The sequence below is a fragment of the Ictidomys tridecemlineatus genome, chromosome 11 (assembly GCF_052094955.1).
Source record: "Ictidomys tridecemlineatus isolate mIctTri1 chromosome 11, mIctTri1.hap1, whole genome shotgun sequence".
Classification (NCBI taxonomy): Eukaryota; Metazoa; Chordata; class Mammalia; order Rodentia; family Sciuridae; genus Ictidomys; species Ictidomys tridecemlineatus.
This window is the reverse complement of record NC_135487.1, coordinates 71,961,428-71,982,913: the sequence shown is the minus strand read 5'-3', so window position 1 is coordinate 71,982,913 and position 21,486 is coordinate 71,961,428. Positions and strand designations below refer to the sequence as shown.

Here is a 21,486-nt window from a genome sequence, read left to right as displayed (position 1 = left end):
ATGAATTATAAACAAATGCAATAAACAAGAAAACTTTCCTTTCTGTCCCCAGTTCATGCAGATTATAACACTTTAGAACTTTAGACAGTTGACAATGTATTACATTATCAGCAACATTATAACATAACAATGATGTACTGTGTACTTAGAGCAATGTAGAATTTGCAAAGGTGGGTTTTAAATAATGAAAAATAATGTGTTAGAAAACAGAACTAAACTAATGATTTGTTTATAATCCTAAAGCTTAAGCTAATCTTTTCTTAATTCAAGTCATCTTTGAAATTCCACTGATTTTCCCAAAGAGAAAAATGGAATGATTTTTAATCTTTTTAATCAATAAAACATTGCTCTTCTTACTTAGTATATGTAGACTTTTCTCCAATCTTAAATGTAACTACATTTCAGTAGTTACAGAAGTTTCTTATAAGGATCAAGAATTATTATATTATTGTTTTTAAAGAGAGAGAGAATTTGTTTTTAATATTTATTTTTCAGTTTTCGATGGACACAACATCTTTATTTTATGTGGTGCTGAGGATCAAACCCAGCATCCCGCCCCGTGCATACCAGGTGAGCACGTTACCACTTGAGCCACATCCCCAGCCCAAGAATTATTTTTGAACTGGAAATAAGATGTGTTTTACTAGTCTTTTTATTATTTTTTCTCAGTTTTTCACCAACAGTAAGGTTTTAGCCTTACTAACAATGGCTGGGTAACTTTCTGAATAAAAAAAATAGTAACTATTTATGGTTTTGCAAGTCACACATCTGTTTCAGCTTCTCAACTCTGCCATTCTTGCAAATGTGGCAATAGATACTAAATAAATGTATGAGCAGCTGTACTCCAATAAACTTCTTTTCAAAACAGGTGGCACCCACAAGCCATAGTTTCAGACCTCTATTTTACAGAAACATTGGCAAACTTTCTACTTACTTACCTTATGTTATTTAGATTTCTAAGAATCATATAGATTAAGTTGTATATGTTAATATCTAGACAAAATTATGTGGTATTTCAAGATATTACATGTTTAGAAAAAAGCAGGGAAGCGGCTAATACCATTAAATCCACATTAAAAAGGCTGCTTTTTCTAATTTCTTTGAGATCTTTCCCTGCCTTGAGTCCCGCCCTCCATTAGTTGGCAAATTCTTTCTTTCACAGTTGAGCATGGAATGACAGGATTTCTTCACTTCATGGGCATCCAGGTAATATTTATAGCATAATAGGCAGAATGTAGATATTATTTATGTTTTCTTTCCCAAGATGCATTGATATAAAGGAATAAATAAATTTTTTTTAGTTGAAAAAATTTCCTGGCAAAAAAGAGTAATTCTGTCTTCAAAACCTAGTAATGATTGCTTTATTAACCATGGAAGGTAGAAAAGTTGAAAGTTGGCAAGACTAAGTCACTTCCTACTTAACTTGATAGCATCAAAGTCAAGATCAATTCTGAGTCATCTGATTCTTGATGTCATGCTTTTTCCATAGTATCACAAGGCATAAAATGTATGTATGCCTCTCCTTAGGAAACATGTTGTTGTCACCAGTGTGCTGCCATGCATTAAAGTCAACTTACTAAGATTCCCTAGATCCCCTGGTTTCTTAACCTTCCCCTCCAACCTTTTTTTTTTTTTTTTTTTTCTTCCAGTACTGGGGTTTGAACCCAGGGGCACTTTACTCCTGAGCTACATGCCCAGCGTTTTTATTTTTTTATTTTGTGACAGGGTCTCACCAAATTGCTAGGGCTGGCCTCGAATTTGAAATCCTCCTATTTAGCTGGGATTAAAGGCATGGGACACTGTGCCCGGCTCCTTCCCTAACTTTCCTACACAGGTAGCACTCTGAGAGAGTCATCAGTAATCCCAAGAGAAGGACAATGCCAGGTTATATACACTTGAAGTCTGTGAGCACTGCCCCAGACTGAGACCTCCATTTCCTGATCCTATGGTGTTCCTGTGTCAAAATATTTAAAGTTAAGAAAAGTATATCTTTTCTCATTTAAGTAATAGGTTGCTACTTTTCTTTCTGTATATTAGTGAAAGAAAATATGAACTACCCTGATCTAAGAGGATCGATGGGGAGGAAACATTTCAAATTCTGAGATCTTGACAAAGGCACAGAAAATCCCTCATTGGAACCTGTCTCACAACTGTCCAGGCTTGAGAATCAACTAAGCTAAAGGAAGTATATCTACCAAAAAATAAAAACACACATAATGATTTAAGAAACCCTACTGAATGTGTTGCATGCCTGTAATCCTAGCAATTTGGAAGAGTAAGTGTTATGGTATTGATGTAAGGTGTTCCCCAAAAGCTTATCTGTGAGACTATGCAAGAAGGTTCAGAGGAGAAATGATTGGGTTGTGAGAGCTTTAACCCAATCAGTGAATTAATCTCCTGATATTGATTAACTAAGTGGTAACTGAAGTGGTAGGGTGTGGCTGGAGGAGGTGGGAATTGGCAGCATGGCTTTGGTTATCTATTTGTATCTGGCAAGTGGAGACCTCTCTCTCTGCTTTCTGATTGTCATGTGAGCTGCTTCTTTCCACCACACTCTTCCCTGTGATGTTCAGCCTCAGTTGGAGCCCCCAAAGAATGGTACTGGACTTCTATGCACTGACACCTCTGAAACTGTGAGCCCTCAAAAAAATTTTCCTCCTCTACAATTGTGCTGGTCTGGTCTTTTCACTCCCAGCAGTGAAAAAGCTGACTAAAACACTAAGGCAAGAGGATCCAAGTTCAAGGCCAGCCTCAGCATTTAGTAAGACCCATCTCAAAATAAAGCACTCCTGGGTTCAATCCCCAATACCAAAAGGAAAAAAAAAAAATCCTTTTAATCTTGGATGTATCAAATAAGCAGATTAAAAAATTGACATTCTAACAACTCTATGTGCAGCATTTTGACAATTCAAATAAATGAAACAATTCTTCAAAATCATCTAGTACTAAGACCAACTCAAGATAAAGCAGATAACATGAATTACCCTATAACTTCTCAAGAAATTGGATTCATAGTTTTAAAAAATCTGAAAAATAATTTCCCAGATCCTGATGGCTTCTCTTACTGGCAAGATTTACTAAACATTTAAAGAAATAATTTCTATACAACTTTCTTTCAGAAAATACAAGAGGAGGGATTCCCCACTTCTTCTGTGAGGACAGCATTATCCTAGTATCAAAATCAGACAAATAAAAAATCTACAGACCAAAATCCCTCAGGATTATAGATGCAAAACTCCTCAACAAAATTGTTGGCAAATCACGCTGGGCATGGTGGTACATGCCTGTAATCCCAGCTGCTGGGGAGGTTGAGGCAGGAGGATCTTAAGTTCAAGGCCAGCCTCAGCAATTTAGCAAGGCCCTAAGCAATTCAGCGAGATCCTGTCTCCAAATGAAATATAAAAAAGGGCTGGAGATGTGACTCAGTGGTTAAGCATCCCTGGGTTTAATCCCTGGTTAACCCCTCCAGCCCCCCCCAAAATGTTGGCAAATCAAACCCAGCAGCATACAAAAACAATATAGCTCAGTTGAATGGGATCTTGCTGACATCTTGCTGAATATCACTCAATATCTTGCTGAATGAATTCAACAAAACCATACTAATGCATCTATAAATACACCACAGTGAATTCCACCTTTATGTATATGCAGAGAGCACCAATCAAAAACAAATAAATAAATCAGTAAGAGGAAGATTAGTGGAGTACAGAAAGGAGAATGGGGGATGAAGGAGGAAGGAAAGGTGAGGGGAATGGGAATTGAAATAAAGTACATAATTCCATGCATATATGATTTTGTCAAAATGAATCCAAACTACTTTATATAATTATAATGCTCTAATTTTTCTTTTAAAGTGGCATTTATCCCAAATGCAAGGCTGGTTCAAAAATTAATATAATTCATCATACTATAAAAGCCTAAGAAGAAGAAAAAGTATTTAAAAACCACATAGTTATATAAATAACTGTTGGGAGCTGCAGATGCCATTAAGTCCTGATGCACCGGGTTCTGAACAATTATTGCCTTCAGTCTGGCATGGTAGTGCCAGATTCCAGCAACTTCGGTGTCACCCCATCTTGAATAACAAGGCATGGCTCCAGGAATAGGTGTTACCCGCTGGGGTTGAGTTACATTCACCTGTTCTTTTTACTCCTCTTTGCCCTTTTTGGGATAGAATGTTCCATGGAGCTCCCCTCATGTGTCCCCTATAGAAGAATAAATAATTCCAGTGGCCAGCTCTTTTTCCACAGACCCTTAAGGTCGGAGAGCCAACATGGATTTTGAAAAGGTATGTCTGTGTGTTTGCATGCTTTCTTTGTTATTTTCTTAAGTTATTGGAATAGTCAGATTTTGTGAACCCAGCGTTAGATCACCAGCTAGGATAGATGGCGATAAATAACCACATGAAAGCCTGAGAAAATATGACGCCATTTATAATAAGAAATTCAGTATGTAGTAGTCAAAGTAAACTTCTTTAAGCTGAAAAAAAAGGCATCTACAAAAAAAAACCCTACAGCTAATATCATATTTGATGAGCGACTGAATGTTTGCCCCTCAGATCCAGGAACACTAGGAGGTCCTGTGAAGAATCCAGCTCAAGACCCTCTTTCTAGAGTTAGCCCTGATAAAGGCATGTGTCTCGCATTGCTTAAGTTCCAGTGGGCAATTAAATATTAAATAAGCTGGATGTGTGTCTGGCTTTTTTACAAATAGAAAGAGGAAAAAATACATCCCAGAATGAAGAATGTAAAACAAGGTGCCTGTCAAGCCCACACGTATCCCACTTTCTCCAGCCCCTGGGACATCTTTCATAGAAAGGAAGGCACAGAAGACAGGTGTAGGTATTCTGACCGTGGAAATGTACAAGGAAGCGTTCCTCTGGTGAGCAAACTCCCTTGGGGTGAGGGAGTGAGGGAGGCGTGGTAACTGGCACTCTGTTTCCTACACTTGGAATGCTTGGTAGTTTCTCCTTGAAGCTGGTAAGATAACTAATATAGGCGCAGTATCTAGTTGCCATGGTACCGTCTGTCCTTGGAGAAGAAGCTCTGTGTCTTATCAGCCTAGGATTTGATCTCAGATATTCAACACCTGGGTTTAAAGAAATACTAAATAATAATGCAGTCATGGCGCTAATGGCCTAATGTAACTTTTTGATATAAATAAACATGGTTGCTTGGGGGGGGGCATTCTTTTCCTGTCTCTGCATATTGTCTCCGTGTCTCCTTTTATTTTCCTTATAGACAGGCAAACTCTCCTGTTTTTAATTATAGAAATCTTTTTCCTATATTAATTCCAAAATTGTTCCCCTAGGAAGTTTAATAGGATTTTAAAAATTCACACAAAAATACCCCAAACAAACACAAAACCAGTAATTGCTTAGGCTTAGGGATCCATTCATTCAAGGGACTTGGTTGAATATTTACATGGTACTCTGTCAAGGACTGTGAAACAGAGTTGTGGTTCCCCTCTTAAGGAGCTAACAGTCTAGTGGTGAGTACAGATTTTAAACAAATAAATACAGAACATTAAATACCCAAGAAATTGGGGTAAGAGGATAGCTCTGATCTAGGAAGGGCTACATCACACTACATCATTACAACTCCTTAATGTGTCTCAACCATATTTCTGTTTATCAGAAGAAAAGGAATAAAAATCGGGAGGGGAGAGAGAGAATATGAGAGAGAACCTACCAACTCCATCCAAACACAACTTTAATAATATAAAACATCCCTGCCTGGTTGAGTACAGCAAGTACATGAAAGAAATTAAGAAAGCAATGAGTTCCATCTACTGGCTAGCCTTTTTTTTTTTTTTAATCTTTCTTTGCAAAATCTACCACTCCCTTATATTACCCATGAGTTTGTTCAAACTTACTCCAGATCTCCCTCAGCAGACTACAAGTCCCAGTAGGCAGGGAGGGTGTTTTGTTTTGTTTTAATCACAGCATCAACATAGTCTAAAAAGGCACCAGGCACATAGTAAACACTTCATACAAATAAATGCTTTTTAACTTATGAACATCTTATATACATGGTTATATAATCCCAAATCCATTCCTAATGCTTATTCCTGAAAGTTTGCCATTTGATTATAAAACATCATATTGAGTATTTCAGGAAGTTGAAAATAACTTATATTGTCTTTTCCTCTCTCTCCACTCCCCAGAAAACTTTCATCATTATCCCCTCTTTAAGGACCTAAAGAAGCTGGTGTTGACTTTTATACTCCTGACACTGCTTTAGGGATCTACCTGGCATGAAGCATGTAGCAATATTTTGTTCCATCAGTAATGCCGAAAGGTCACTGCTCACTATGACAAACTGAGGGAACAAAAGAGAAGACCCCATAGAAACTCTCCAGGAGTTTCTGTAGTTTGCAAACCTACAGAAGCCTGTGAGAGAGACCTCAGGGAGCTAAGAACTCCATTATGAATGTGGACCAGGAAATCCAGAAGCAGTCATACTGAGAAAGAAACCTGGTACTTTCCTTAGAAGAACAATTGTACCAGGTTTCTAACCCCACAACGCTCACCTATGTGTTGACATTTTCTGACACTATTAGCCAGAAGCTCTACACCTAGAGTTTTTGCCAAGGACATTTTTTACAATTATAGTTTACAAATAGGGCCCATATTTTTTTGAATGTCATTTTCTTACCAAACTATCTTTCCCTTTTAAAAAATTTTTCTAAGACTACAAAGACAAACTAACTGATTGGTTCAAATAACAAATGCTAATCATTAAGTTGCTATAAATCTACCCTAACATATATGTGGATAAACAAACAAATACTAAATAGACCTTACTTACCCTGACCAGAATTTCTTTTTTTTTTAATATTTATTTTTTAGTTGTAGTTGGACACAATACCTTTATTTTGTTATTTTATTTTTATGTAGTGTTGAGAATCAAACCCAGGGCCTCGCACGTACTAGATGAGTGCTCTATCGTTGAGCCACAACCCCAGCCCCCCCTGACCAGAATTACTATGGGGAAATCTACTGAGGTTTTGAAACATTTAAACTAATGTTTATATAGCTATTATTTCCTGGCTATACAAAAGCATTAATTTAATATTCTAATACACACACAAATACTTTCACTTAAATTACTTACATAAGGTGAAAATCAAATATAATTTTTTGGTGGTCTATAACATTTAGATAACAACTTAAACTAAAATTAAAACAATATAAATTTAAACATAATTCCTTAAGGAAAGTTTTACTTAGCTTTTTAGCCACTGGGCCAAAAAAGATCTGAGAGGAACAATTAGAGGAATAAAAGTTTATTGTGGGTCTCCTGGTTTCAGAAGTCTCAGTTTATAGATGGCCTGAGATGAGGCAGAACACCATGGCCCAAGTGTGTGGTGGAGGAAAACAGTTGGGGACATGGCACCAGGAAGTAGAGACTTCACAAAAACACATCTCTCAAAGGCAAGTCACCAATGACCTACCTCCTCCTGCCATTCCCTGATTGCCTATTGCTACTGCCCAGTTAATCCTTATCCAAATCAATTCACCAATTGGGTTAAAGGGCTCACAACCCAAACATTTTACCTCTAAACCTTCTTGCATTGTCTCACCGGTGAACTTTTGGTGGACACCTAATATTTAAACCATACCAGGGATGAAAGGTGGAAACTGCTTTAGTTTGCCTAGGCTGATCTGGAACTTGCCATCCTTCTGCTTCAGCCGCCAAAGTCCCTGGGATTCCAGGCATGTGCCAAAAAAATTGCTAAAAGCAGTTTTAACTGTCTTTAGACAGTTTAACAGACAGCCTGTTTTAACTGTCTTTCTAGAATGGGTCTCTCTTAGCCCTATTCTAGGGTTATGAGGTAAAGGAAAAGGTAGGTTTGCCTGCCTCATTCTTTGAGCCAGAAGTCACAGATACCCCCTGAGAAGCATTTCCAGATAATGAGGCTTGCTAAAATCTTTTATTTTGTTCTCAAGGGAACTGAACAACCTAATGCTGTTGGGCACTTGCCACGGTGTTTCTGGTGAAACAGAGGGATCTCAACAGAATACCAACATCGGATAAAGTCATTCTGTGATCAGGATAAAGTGACAACAAGCAAGATCATTTTTATAATCTTACCTCAACACAGAAAAAAAAAATCATTGTGCCATCTACAGGACATTCCTTCCAACAAAGATTATTGTCGCTCTTTCCTCTAGGCCTAAATAACAATGCTGATGCTACTCCCTCTATCATCTAGACTTCTTACAATTAAAGAGAAAGATAGCCAGGGCTTTGGGGCACATGCCTGGAATCCCAGGGACTTTGGCGGCTGAAGCAGAAGGATGGCAAATTCCAGGTCAGCCCAGGCAACTTCGTGAGACCTTGTTTCAAAATGAAAAATATAAAAGTCTGGGGATGTTGCTCAGTGGTAGAGCACCTCGATCTTCAATCCCCGGTACTGAGAGAAAATTAAATATATGCATATACATGAAAGAAAATCTAAACATGCAACTTGAAACTTGACAGAAACTCACCTTTCGCTAGCATTGCCCACCCCAAAGAAGTGACCTATGACGTCCTTTCCTTTTTTCCTAGTCCATTTTCGTTCTTAATTTTTTCAAGAGTCGTATATCTGCCTCCTTTATTCTCAGTTCTTTGATGAAACTCATTTTATTGTTCAAAAAGGTAAAGTTCCTAGTCCCTCATCCCATCGCAGATGACAAACACCTCTACATCTCCAACCCTTTTTCTCACATTCTTCAGGCTCGTTTTTTTCTCGCTACTTTCCAAACCTAAATCCACTCTGTGACCAAGTTGTGGGGGCAGGAGCCAACCCTCCTTCTAAACCAGCCTTTGTCTTCAGCCCTGCGCAATCCGTCCTGGTCTGCAGCCCTCCCTCATCAGTCACACGTATCCAATCCGAGCACCCGGCCTTTGGCATTCCTTATCCAATCTTCACGCGTACCCCAGTCCACGCCCCCACCCCGCCCCCTAACTCCGGTGCCTTGCCTTGTGGCCCCATTCCGGAGCCGGGCGGATCTCGCAGCCAATCTGTACCTTCGGTCCAGACCCCGGAGCCAATCCCGGGCCACATCCAGGCCCGCCTCCGGCCCGCCCCCGCTCTCCCGGTAGCTCCGCAACCTCCACCCCCCATCTTGAGCGATCTGGCGACTCTAGTCCGGGATCCGCCAACCTTGCAGCCAATCCGGGACCCGAGTTTATCCCTCCTGCCTCCGCCCGGACGTTCAAATCGTTTCCAATATTCCTCACTCCGTTGCGGGATTGGAGCCCCGGGAAGCTAGGTAAGTGTGCTGGATGCGGCCACGCGGTGCGCGGTGGCGTGGCGGTACCGGCTTGCAGAGGGCAGGGTGGGAGCTGGATGTCCATCTGACTCGAACTCGCCCTGCAGAACCGAGGCACCAGCGGGCGACTGGACCCTGGACCCGGATTTGACTGACTGCCAGAGCGGCCTCAGAGGGTCCGCCCTGGGATTAACCCTTTTCTCTAGAGAAGGAATAATGCCAAGATGAGTGACCTCGCAGTGGGGGTACCCTGGACCCAGCCAACGTCTTGAACCTTTTACCCTTGATTTTGCCATTCGGGCATTTGGAAAAGCAATCTGGAAGTACAACACTGACTCCAACTCATTCTTAACCGAATTCTAAAATTTTGAAAAGGGAAACAAAGGCTGTTAACTTGCTACATAAGTGAATCTTAGTGAAATCCGAAGTTTTGAAAGGAGAAAAGCAGACGACCAATCTTGTTGCTTCTGGGGTCCGAACCATTCTAGACTTCTGAACCTCTGACTATTGCAAAACACCTGCCTCCCACCCGCGATCTCCTAGGCGCTGTCTAAGAGAGAATTGGGACATCTTGCTCACTGTTTAGGGAATTTTACCTAATGTCTAAAACCTGATGCTTGCTAACTTTCACCAGTCAGCTATGCTTTTTACCTTTGGAGAACTTCATAATTATACGAATCCCACTTCATATAACAGCATTTCAGCAACTTCTGTATGATGCCCCTTAAATCTGGGCCAATTAGCTTTAAATTAAAGTTCCACTCTTGCTGTAATGACATGGCTTTGAGACTTCTTTCCACTGTATTTTCGCAGCCAGCACCTTGTTCACCCTCTGCAGCACCTTGGTCACCCTCTGTCGCAATCAGTAAGCCTTATAAGCATTTTAGAAGCAGACTAACAGGTAGAGCATGAAGTAAAAACAATCTCTCTTGGCCAGACTTTTGTTAACATTCTGTACTGTGCTTTAACACTAGTCCTTTCTGCGGTTGCCTCTTGTTACTATTCCTTGAAGTTGTAGTTAGCCTGAGCATTCTGGACTTGGTCAAATTAACTAAGTTTCTTCCTTCCTACCCCATATGCAGTTATAATGTCATAATTTGAATTTAAATCCAGAGCATTAACAACTTTTTTCAAATTTATTTTGACTGTTTGCCTATCTTTGAGCCTTTCTCAGCTTTGGATCACCTCTAAATCTATACCTTCTGCCTTTAAACAGTCTATTCCAGTGATAATAAATTGACTGTTTGACTTTTCTATTGACCATGTGTATTCGAAGGTGCAGTTTACCTTATGTACAATACATCATGATAAGGTTGACTAGATTAAAACAATAAATAAATAAAATAAATTTTTTTAAAAAGATTGACTCGATCACTCTGATTCACATTTGCCTTGTTTTCTTCATAGAATATTGTTTTTTGGGAGAAACTAGAAAAATGAACTGAAAATATTACTAAGAATTAGACATCAGATTCCTTTTGATTTTTTTCCGACTTTTGATGACATTCAAATTTGTTTATTTTGCTTATTGGAGACTAGATAGATAGCAAAATAAGCTAATATATTATATGTATATATATATATATATATGTACACATGCACATATGTGTGTATGTATATATACATATTATATATATCACATATATATGTATATATATATATATATCCATATCCTTTTTTAGTATAAAAGTATAGCCTATAAAATATAGTAGAAATGCTGGAAAGTGTCGAGGGCCAATTTGAGACTGATGACCATATGAATTTGTGGTGTAACCAGAAAATCTATCCATGAGGTTTTCTTCAGCAGTCCACAGCTGAATGGATTATGGGAAAACAGACACTGGTTGAGTTCAACCAGAGCTAGGTTTTTTACAAACATGAACGAAAACCAAAAGGACTTAGAGCATTATCAAGAGCCTTGTTAATGTGGAGAAATTGTCATGTAAACTTGGAAATAAAGGAAGGTGAGACTGATTGGAAAAAAGGAGAGGAAACTTCCTGAAGATGTTGGTGATAGTGAAGAATACTGAAAGTTGGAATAATTAGGCAAGTTGAAGGATGAGGAGTTTATGGTTGTTGTGTTTTAGATGTGAGGTGTCCCCCAAAAGCTCACGTGAAACAATGCAAGAAGGTGTAGAGAACAAATGATTGGGTTATGAGAGCCTTAACCCAGTCAGTGAATTAATCCCCTCATAGGGATTAACTGAGTGGTAGCTGAAGGCAGGTAGAGTGTGGCTGGAGGAGGTGAGCATTGGGGGGCATGGCTTTGGGGTATTTATTTTGTATCTGGTGAGTAGAGTCTCTCTCTCTCTCTCTCTGATATCTGATCGTCATGTGAGCTGCTTCCTTCTACCCATACTCTTCTGCCATGATGTTCAGCCTAACCTAGAACCCGGAGGAATGCAGCCAGCTGCTTTGGACTGAGATCTCTGAAATTTTGAGCCACAAAATAAACTTTTCTTCCCCTAAAATTGTCCTAGTCACAGCAGCAAAAAGGCTGACTAAAACAATGGTTGAGGAGAAAAATGCTTCAATTAATTATTTTAAAATTAAATGTATTGGGGTGGCAAGGTACAGAGTATGGCTGTAGGAACGAGTGACCAAAGTGGAACAGAGGACAAGAGCAACAGAGAAGGGGAGTGTCAGTTGTTTAATGGGTCATCTCTGAAGGCATTAGAATTACCTAGAATAATCACAGTTCTTGGGGTTGAGAAGAAAACGGTTGCCTAAAGACATCTCCTTAATGAATGATAGGAAGTTATCTGCAGGTCAGGAGATAACATTAGTGAAGCCATCCAGAGAATAGTATCAATGGCCAAACAGCAGGAAAGAGGTAGTTGACTACGGTTAATATGAATATTTTATAAAATTGAAAATTGCTAAGAGTAGACTTTAGGTATTCTTGTTATAAAGAACTAGTAAGTTCTTGTTTAATGGGTCATCTCTGAAGGCATTAGAATTAATAGTGAGAGAATGAGAAAAAAAAAAGTATATAGAGCCTATAAAAAGGCAATGCTGAGAACATAGACTTGGTGTTTTGGGGAAACAATAAAATTCAAGTTAAAGCAAAGAGGTGGACTACTCTAAGAACAAAAATACAATTGAATATGCTGATCATGGTTCAGCTGTTCCAAATATATAGTGAAAGGTTTGGAAAGTGAAAGAAAATGACAGGTCAGTTAACCAAGGGGTACATCCGATTATGGAGGTGATGTGCTGTAGAAGAGTAAGGGAGAGGGATGCAGGGTTTTGGCTTTGAAATTTCTAGATTAAAACAGATAGATGGAGTGGCAACTTCCTAAGATGGTTACTGAGACCTGGAGGTTCAAGGGCATGGTGCACCCTACCTGAGGGGAAATCTCATCTTCTGAGCAGCAGCCTGAACCCACAGGTGACCAACCAGTGTGACTTAACAGAATCTTCTGAGATTACCTTTGAGCCAGGGATTCATTGATTGATCTGTTTGGGGGGAAAAATAGATAAATAACATCAGTGAGGTAGAAGATTGATTTATTTAGCTAATTTGAAGAGGGGAAAAGAATATGAAAAACAGACATCAGGTTCAGCAAGTCAGCGACTTGTGCAGGGACAGAAACTTTTTTTTTTCTTTTTAGAGAGAGAGAGAATTTTTTAATATTTATTTTTTAGTTTTTGATGGACCCAACATCTTTATGTGGTGTTGAGGATCTAACCCAGCGCTCTGCTCATGCCAGGCGAGCATGTTACCGCTTGAGCCACATCCCCAGCCCAAGACAGAAACCTTTTTTGAATAGAAGTTGTCCCAATAATCTCAGTCCTTTTCTCCCCCTTTGTTTATCTCAAGAAGTTAAAACATTTTTCTCTCATTTTTCTACTTGCAAGAAAATATTTTGTTTATACTTTGTTTAAATACCAAAGACATCAGGCTGAACTCAAATGGGCATTTATTTGCTGAAAAAAATTATTGTCCTAAAATTAATCTTATACTGATGATTGTTCAACATAGTTCCTGTTTTTTGGTAATATCTTTCCTGTACAGTCTAGTCTAATTAATATCTTTTTCCATGCCTGTAATCCCAGATTCTCTGGAGGCTGAGGTAAGAGGATGTAAATTCAAGACCACTCTTGACAATTTAGCAAGAACCTGTCTCAAAATTAGTTTCTTTTTCTGTGGTACCAGAGATTGAAGCCAGGAGCACTTTTCTACTGAGCCACATTCCCAGCCCTTTTTATTATTTAAGACAGAGTCTCACTAAATTGCTGAGGCTAACTTTGAACTTGCAATTCTCCTGTCTCAGCATCCGAAATGGCTTGGCACCATGGTGCCTAGCTCAAAATACAATTTTAAAAGGGCTGGGGATGTAGCTCAGTGGTACAGCACTTGTCTAGCATATACCACACACACACACACATACACACACAAAATATTTTTAACTTTTTTCCAAACAGCTAGTGTCACAAGAATAATCATGTCTAGATTCATGAAACCTTGCCTTAGTCTTGAAAGACATAAAATGTAATGGGCAACTGTTTACAAAAAGGTAATATTTCAAAAAGAATTTTCTCATAAATAGCTACATTAAATCATTGATTTTCAATGTGATTTCACAGGTTAATTTAATCAACCAACAATTATTTAGTTGAATGCAGAGTGTGATACATAATAAAGTAGTGATTTTTTTTTTTTTCTTTTTGTACCTGGGATTGAACCCAAGGGCACTTAGCCACTGAGCCACATCCCCAGCCAGTGTTACTTAAAGACTGGGTCTCGCTAAATTGCTCAGGCTGGCTTTGAACTTGCAATCCTCTTGCCTCAGCCTTCCCCCCTGCTAGATTAGAGGTATGAGCCACCATGTCCTCTCCACAGTGGTGAATTTAACACACCGGGTCCTTCCTGATGGATTTAGTTTACGTTCTAAATTGGTCAATGAGTAAATGAGTAACCAGCCAAACAATAAATGCTCTACAGAGAATTATTAATATGCTTGTGTAACACAAATATCTGAGAGGCTATGACAGGCTACATGGGCAGAGAAGACCTTTTTAGAAGCAATCTTTTAAGTTGAGATTTTATTGATGAGAGCAGGATTTTAGATTCTTTTTTTTTTTTTTTTTTTTTTGATGGTGGTAGGGATTGCACCTAGAGCTTCATGCATGGTAAGCACATACTGTGCCACTGAACTACACCCTCCATTTCTAAGAAACATCTATTGTATTATTTTACACAGCTCAAGCTTCTGTACCCTTAGCTTCAGTGGACCCTTTGAGTCCACAGATTATATCCCTTGTGTAAGGTTTGATTAACTATGAGAAATAGAGGAATGCCATCCACTGGCACAGCAGTCTAATATACTTGAGAGAATAATCTCTGAGTAGAATCTTTTTTCCATCCCCCATATGGGGATTTCAGCCAAGGATGTGCTCTATCACTGAGCTACATCCTCAGCCTAGCCTTTTTTTCTTTTTTCTTTCTTTCTTTTTTTTTGGGGGGGGCGGTGGGTAGAAAGGGTCTTGCTAAATTGCCCAAGCTGGCCTTGAATTTGATCCTTCTGCCTCAGCCTCCCAACTAGCTGGGATTACAGGTGTGTGTCACCACGTCAGCATTTTTTTAAAATATTTTTTTAGATGCTGATGGTTCTTTATTTTGTTCATTTATTTATGTGCAGTGCTAAGAATCGAATGCAGTGCCTCACACATGTTAGGCAAGAACTCTACTATTGAGCCACAAGCCCAGCTTCACACTAGCTTTTTTGATAGTTAATATGAGGTGGTACTGCATAAGACCCTTTTCTTCATAAGCTCCCAGCTTTATTTACTTGGTTTTTTGTTAAGGTTGACACAAACTCCATTTTAACTATGATAACTTGCTCATTTTTTTCGCAATACAGATTTGCATAAGAATAAAGTTTTAGAATGATTCTAGTGATGAAAGGTTACATCACAGAAAGTTCAAAGGGAAACAGTCATGGTAATTCAGTTATTAGAAATGGCTATTTATGGGTTGGGGTTGTGGCTCAGTGGTAGAGCGCTTGCCTAGCATGTATGAGGCACTGGGTTCAATTCTCAGCTACACATATAATAAAAAAGTAAAAGTTCATTAACATCTAAAAGTTTTTTTTAAATGACTATTTATATTTTCCATAAGTTTGTGGTCTATTAGCTAGCAAGGTGTCTAACACTGATGTAACTATCCTGTATTTACTGCCTCTTTCAATTTTCTTTTCTCCTGTAGCATGATTTTGGCCCAGAGGAGACTCTGCTCCCTTGGCAGTAGAACAGAATTTCTAAAGACCATTTATTCTTCAAAGCTCCTTGGATTCTCTACTTCTGCTGTAGGTATCACTTATCACAGACTGACAAACTATTGTACATATTCTGCAATCTCAAAAAAAGATACAATTTCTTGGGTAATTTTTGAAGTGTTATCATGGAAAATGAAACCAATCCAGAATGTGGGTCAGACCACATGATTGATAGCTGAGCCAATTTCTTCTATAAGTCAGTAGGAACAAGCAGGAGGGGGTGTTTAGAGGAACTGCTCTGGATGAGAAGTGATTTATGAACCATAACCACCAAATACAATGTGTGGACCTCATTTAGGAACTTGACACTTTATACCCATGTGTTGTCAAATGAGAATATTTTTTTAAAAAAAATTTGTTTAAAGATCTGAATTGCTTTAATTTTGATTCTAGAATTGGGCAGCATTTCATTTCATGGATTAAGTTTTCCAGTGGGCCTAGGAGAACAAGTTAGTCATAAAGACAGAAAAGGGCTGAAGAAAGCAGGATCAAGAAAGGAAGAAATTAGATTGGTCATTTCAAGGTTACTTTCCTAGCAATGCAGGTTACCAGTGTGTGCGTGTGGGGGTGGGGGGCACAGTTAAGGTAGAGGAACTTCATTATTATGCCAATGGAAACTGGCTTGTTTGGGGAATTTGGCTTTAATCACTAATCCTGATGCTAAACAGCTTAGTTTCAGCTTGGTCTTTAGAGCAACCCACATGTGCCTCCATGCTGATTTTTAGCTTGTTCTCTTGGGAAAGTTAGTCCAAAAAGTTAGTCTCCTGAATTTTTTTTTTTAAGATTTTTTTTCCTGCAATTTTTATGTAACAATTTTAAATTGCCTCTTTATAAAATCTTTTTAAAGAAAATCAGAGGACTGTAAATGTGGTCTGGTTATGAAATGATGCCAAAAAGTTATTGTTAATTAGGTGTTAATTACATTGCAGTGATTTTTTTTTAAATGTCATTATTTTTCAGAGATACATGCCAAGTATATAGGGTTAGGATGAGTTATGGTCCAGGATTTTCTTTAAAATTACTCAGAAATCAAAGAAGAGAAAAGGGGAAAAGATACACAAGTGAGACAAAGTCTTGATAATTATTGAATCCAGGTTATGTGTATAGGAGTATTTTATATTAGATTAAGTTGTATCAAATTGACATTTTGTAAAAAAAAATAATAATAATAACAATAGAATATTAGAAATACTATGTTCCACCTAATTTTTATCTCTACTTTTATATACATTTAAAATAAATTTTCATAAAAAAAATCATTAACTGCTACATGTAAAACTATGAACTGTCTCATAAGCATCTTGCTCCTCCCCTCCTCTTTAGTGATAGCATAGCTACCTTGATTCAGGTCAGTGCTCTCATACATAAAAGCTGGTTAAAACCATGAAAGAGGGTGTGCCCACCCAAGGTGATCATAGGAAGCTAGGGACTAAGAAGGGTGCATGTGTGACAGTGCACTTATAATTCATGGAACTTTGTTAGACTACACATGCCCAGGATCCATCCTGAGATATGTAAGTTTGGAGGGTTTTTGAAAATAAAATCTTTCCAGGTGATTCTGATGTCCATCCTCAGCAAGAATCACTGACAATGCATTATTCCAACTTGCAGATTATTTGAGATACAATTCAACCCTTTCCAAACCCAGCAATAGAATGGTTGGGTTATGCAGCGCCTTTATGTTTAATTTTTAAGTAACTGATAACCCTTTTCTAATATGGTAGTACCTTCTTAAGGATCTCATCAAAAAAAGTCCCTGCATTTTTTCAGAGGATTTGCATCTAAAATAATCACATATATAAAGAGAGAAATAACTATTCTTCCCATTCATCAGCAAATGGTCAGTGTTAGCAAGAGTAAAACTGGGTGTGGTGTCCCACATCTGAAATCCCTACTGCTAAGGAAACTAGGCCCCAGCATTGCAAGTTCAAGGCCACCCTGGGCAATTTACAAGACACCCATCTCAAAATAAAGAGTTTTCAGAACCAGCCAGACAGTTTACTGTAAACTCATCTTCACTAGAAATTTCTTTTTATCCACACCATCCTTAATCATTAAAAATTTACTATGAAGAGGAAATAGAATGTGGAATGGACTATACTTTTGTTTTATTTGCTCTTTACATGAAAACATCTTATTCTGTAATTTTAAGTAAATATTGTTTTTAATACAAAAGAGAAAAATACTGCTATATAGCAAGAACAGAAAACAAGAGGAACCTAAATGAAAAACCACTCTCAATCCCCTATTTTAGCACATAGGTATTAAGGCCTAGAAATTCGAAAATAGAGCTGGATGGTGGGGTGGGGTGGAGGTATTGGAACCTGGCTATGATGCCAGCTACTCAGGAAACTGGCAAGGGGAAAAAGCTTGAGCCCAAGAGTTTGAAGCCAGCTTGGGCAACATGGACCCTGTATCTTTAAAAAAAGAAAGAAAGAAAGAAAGAAATGGTAATATAAAATGTATATTATCCTCTGATACCAGAAGGCCAGAAACATGTATTAATCAGTATATGACAGACAGACAAGAAAGAAAGGAAGCAAGGGAGATTCAGAAAATTAGTTTGATACATATTTGGAGGATGTTTTGAGGAAATATAGTCAGCCAATTACTAATAGAGATTAGAAAACTTAAATGGGCTGAAAATTGCAATCTAAATGACTAAGCCTTACCTGAAGATCATTCCAATGGAGGGTGTGTTGTTGCTGGTGAGCTCTCCAATTATACATGGGATTTTCTGGGAAGTGCTGAAAGGGTGTGTGGGAACTTTGTACTTTGCACTCAATTTTGCTGTGATCCTAAAACTGCTTTAAAAAAAAAAAAAGGCTTGGATTTTTTTTTAAAGGGACTTTAAAATTTTAAATGCCCATCAGAGAAGCACAAAAGTAACAGTTCTTTTGTAGCAACTGAGACACTTTTCTTTCTGCTGCAGTCCATCCTTTCCTAAAGAAATCAACTCTCTTTTTTTGGATATAGAAACAGTATCTGTTGTAGATTCAGCCCATAGGCAGATTGCTTGTACTCTTTTGTTTACAGTTAATCATCTTATTTGTGTCTACAAGGATCTTCACCTCTTAGTGGACACTAGCTTTTAGTATATGTTATATACAAACAGCTGCTTTTCCATTTACAGACTTGCCTCATTTAATCACCACGGTACTTACATGGGGCATTCATTTTCTTTTTTAACAAATGAGGAGGAAATTGGATTTCAGAGAAGACATATATCCTGCCTACTTTGCACACTAGCAGTTTTGATGTCTCATTGGAACCAAGATCTATCTGGCTTCAGAGCTCTGTGCACTAAGTAACCTTGGGGATTTTCGTTTGAACGGAGGCATAAATTATAGGGCACAGAGCATGACGTGTCTGTGAGGAACTGTACACACTTGCCCCAGGTCCAGGTTTACCTGTCTTCCTGGTAGAGTGCCCAGCAAAACTTAACCTCTCCCTCTCTCTCAAATCCGCATTTCCAGGAATTGTCCTGATTGGTTTCACTTGACTCTGCCCAACCCTAATGCAATTAGCTATGTCTGAAGACAGGGAGATTGCAGAGTCTAGACAGACAAAGGGCCCGCCCTGTGGGTATGGGTGAGGGCCATATTCAAACACTCTTTTAAGATCTTTCCTTGGACCTAATTTTTAAAGGGAATCAATCTAATTTATTCTTGGCTTACCTAACCCCACATTTCCTGGTATTCCATTTATATATTTACCCATGCTATCAGCTTGGAAGTTCCAAGAAAGGCTTGTTTCTGGTTAGCCTGTTTCTCTGTACTATTAAAAGATGATTTTCAGAAAAAGTCAAATCATGATTCATGCAAATATAAAAGTGGACATTCTTTAAAGGTATTTGTTTTACTTAAATCCTATGAGGAAACCAGACAGACATTAGGATGTGTTCAAAGGAAAACTCAAAAGCACACAGATATTTTGAGATAAAGGAAATGAATTTCAAACAAAGGCGAACAGGTTTTTCCACAGAGCTGACAGAAAGGTCAATCAAAACAACAAAACCAGAATTTTGCCTATCAGTCACCTTCAATTTTAAAAAGTGCAAAATACTCAAAAGTAAATTCCAGTCCTGCTAGAATTAGCCCTATGAGGGTATATAGTATTGTCACTAGGTATGGTCTGAGAAGGTCTCTTCAAGGGGACAGTGACCTCACCTACATCCAGGTGAGTTCTTGACTTACTCTGCTGAGAGGAATTTCAGAAAGTATAAAAGCTTAGCAAAAGCAAGGATGTACTAAAGGACTGCAAAGCTAAGGTCTACATACCCCTAAGGCAGGTGGAGATGCTCCTGCCTCCCAGAGAAGACCAGTGACCCAACTAGGGTTGAGCTCTCCCACTATATATGGGGTTTTCTGGGAAGTGCACTTTCCCAGGCAAGCTTTTGTGAAAATCAAATCCCTTGTCAATCATTTGATATTTGGGCTTCAGAATGTTTCTTTCTAATTAAACAGTCTAGCCATAAATTAGATGTGATCACATTGTGTAGGTCTTTGAATTTCATGACATTTAAATGGATTATGGTTTTGTTATAGTTGACCTGGTCCAAGAATACTCTGGAGGTTTTATATGTTTGACTAAAGAGACAAGCATGGCTGGTCATGCTCAGAGAAATCTGGGTCTCCATCTACTAAGGGTTTCTTTTCTATCCTCAAGCCCACCTATCTCAGTATGGCCAGTGCATGGTTTTTCACTAAAGTATGCATTTTTTCCTTCAAGGAATGTTGAATACCTACAATATATCATGTACAAAAGAAAGCAACTAAATATGTGTTGCTTAAAAGTTGCAGTTAAATACGCATACCTTTAAGTCCTTTATAATTGGCTTTTTCCTTTTATGTCTTTAAAGTCATCTTGCCCTGAATTGCATTCCAACTTCTGTTAATTTCAGTTCTTTTGACTACTGCAGGAACATTCTGCTATTTTACTATGCCATCTAGTGGCCAAAGAAAGTAATTTGTCTGTTTGGATTTTGTTTTGTTGTTTTATGTGTAGTCATACCTTGGAAAGCAATTTAAATTGGGGAGATGATTTTGCTAGTGCCTGCTTGCTTGAGGAGCATTTGTCCAGAGGAAGAAAGAGGGCATGATTTTGAAACATCATGGCAACTCTTTATCTCAGCTTTATCAAGGTACAATAAACTACATCTGTTTAGAATTTGGATGGATGGATATAACATGGAATTGTTATTGCAATAAACATAGGGAGCATTTCCACTGACCTTAAAAGTTTTCCCATGTTCCTTTGCAGTTCATCTCTCACACTGCTGATTTGCTCTTTTTCACCATAGATTAGTTTGTACTTCTTTTGTCTTTTATACAAATATAAAGTATGTAATATACACTTTTGCTTATGATTTTCATGATTTTGAAATTCACTTCTGATGTACTGTATCAGTAGTTCCTTCCTTTTTATTGTTGGGTGTTATACGAATATAGCATCATTTGCTTTTCTGTTCACCTGTTGATGAGTCTTTGAGTACCTCCAGGTTTTGGCTTTTCTGAATAGAACTATTGTGAACATTTGTGTACAATCCATTATATGGACATAGGTTTTCATTCTCTTCAATAATTATCTAATAATGGAATGGCTGGGGTGTGGTAGATGTATGTTTAATTTTTAAATAACTGCCAAACCATTTCCTAAAGTAGTTGTGGTATTTTCTATTTTTAGCAGGCTATAAGGAGTTCCAACTGCCCTACACCCTGGCCAGCACTTGGTGTCTATGGCCATTCTTCTGGGTATCTTGTGCCATCTCACTGATTTTAATTTGCATTTCCCTGATGACTAACAATATAGAGCATCCTTTAATATGATTTTTGGCCAGTTTTATATCTTCGGTGAAGAGGATGTCAAATTTTCTGCCCATTTTAGATTGGACTGTCTTCTCACTAAGTTATAAAAGTTGTTTGTATATTCTGTATGAAAGTC

General features: G+C 38.2%; 1 protein-coding gene and 2 long non-coding RNA genes across 8 annotated transcripts in view; 1 reads left to right on the top strand and 2 right to left on the bottom strand.

Annotated features, from left to right (window-relative positions):
- Positions 1 to 18,316, bottom strand: part of LOC120890825 (uncharacterized) — a 90,701-nt gene extending 72,385 nt beyond the window's left edge. For all 3 annotated transcript variants that reach the window (XR_013427888.1, XR_013427887.1, XR_013427889.1), the window contains exons 1-2: positions 18,216 to 18,316; positions 12,610 to 12,721 (exon numbers count right to left, since the gene is read on the bottom strand). This is a non-coding gene — a long non-coding RNA (uncharacterized LOC120890825). The remainder of the gene's footprint in view (positions 1 to 12,609; positions 12,722 to 18,215) is intronic.
- On the bottom strand, positions 8,262 to 9,149 carry LOC144368110 (uncharacterized). Its single transcript, XR_013427890.1, has 2 exons — positions 8,495 to 9,149; positions 8,262 to 8,341 (listed from the first exon to the last, which is right to left on the bottom strand). It is a non-coding gene; the product is annotated as an uncharacterized LOC144368110 (long non-coding RNA).
- The window catches only part of Kyat3 (kynurenine aminotransferase 3), a 48,329-nt gene continuing 35,819 nt past the window's right edge, over positions 8,977 to 21,486 (top strand). For 2 of the 4 annotated variants that reach the window (XM_078026660.1, XM_078026661.1), the window contains exon 1: positions 8,979 to 9,262. Coding sequence is in view for 2 of the 4 variants with exons in the window: in XM_021735817.3 (XP_021591492.2) it covers positions 15,475 to 15,573 (99 nt within the window). In the remaining 2 variants the exon portion in view is untranslated. Of the gene's footprint in view, positions 9,263 to 15,473; positions 15,574 to 21,486 lie in introns of all 4 variants that reach the window. The other 2 variants (XM_021735817.3, XM_005339116.5) reach the window with 2 other exon arrangements.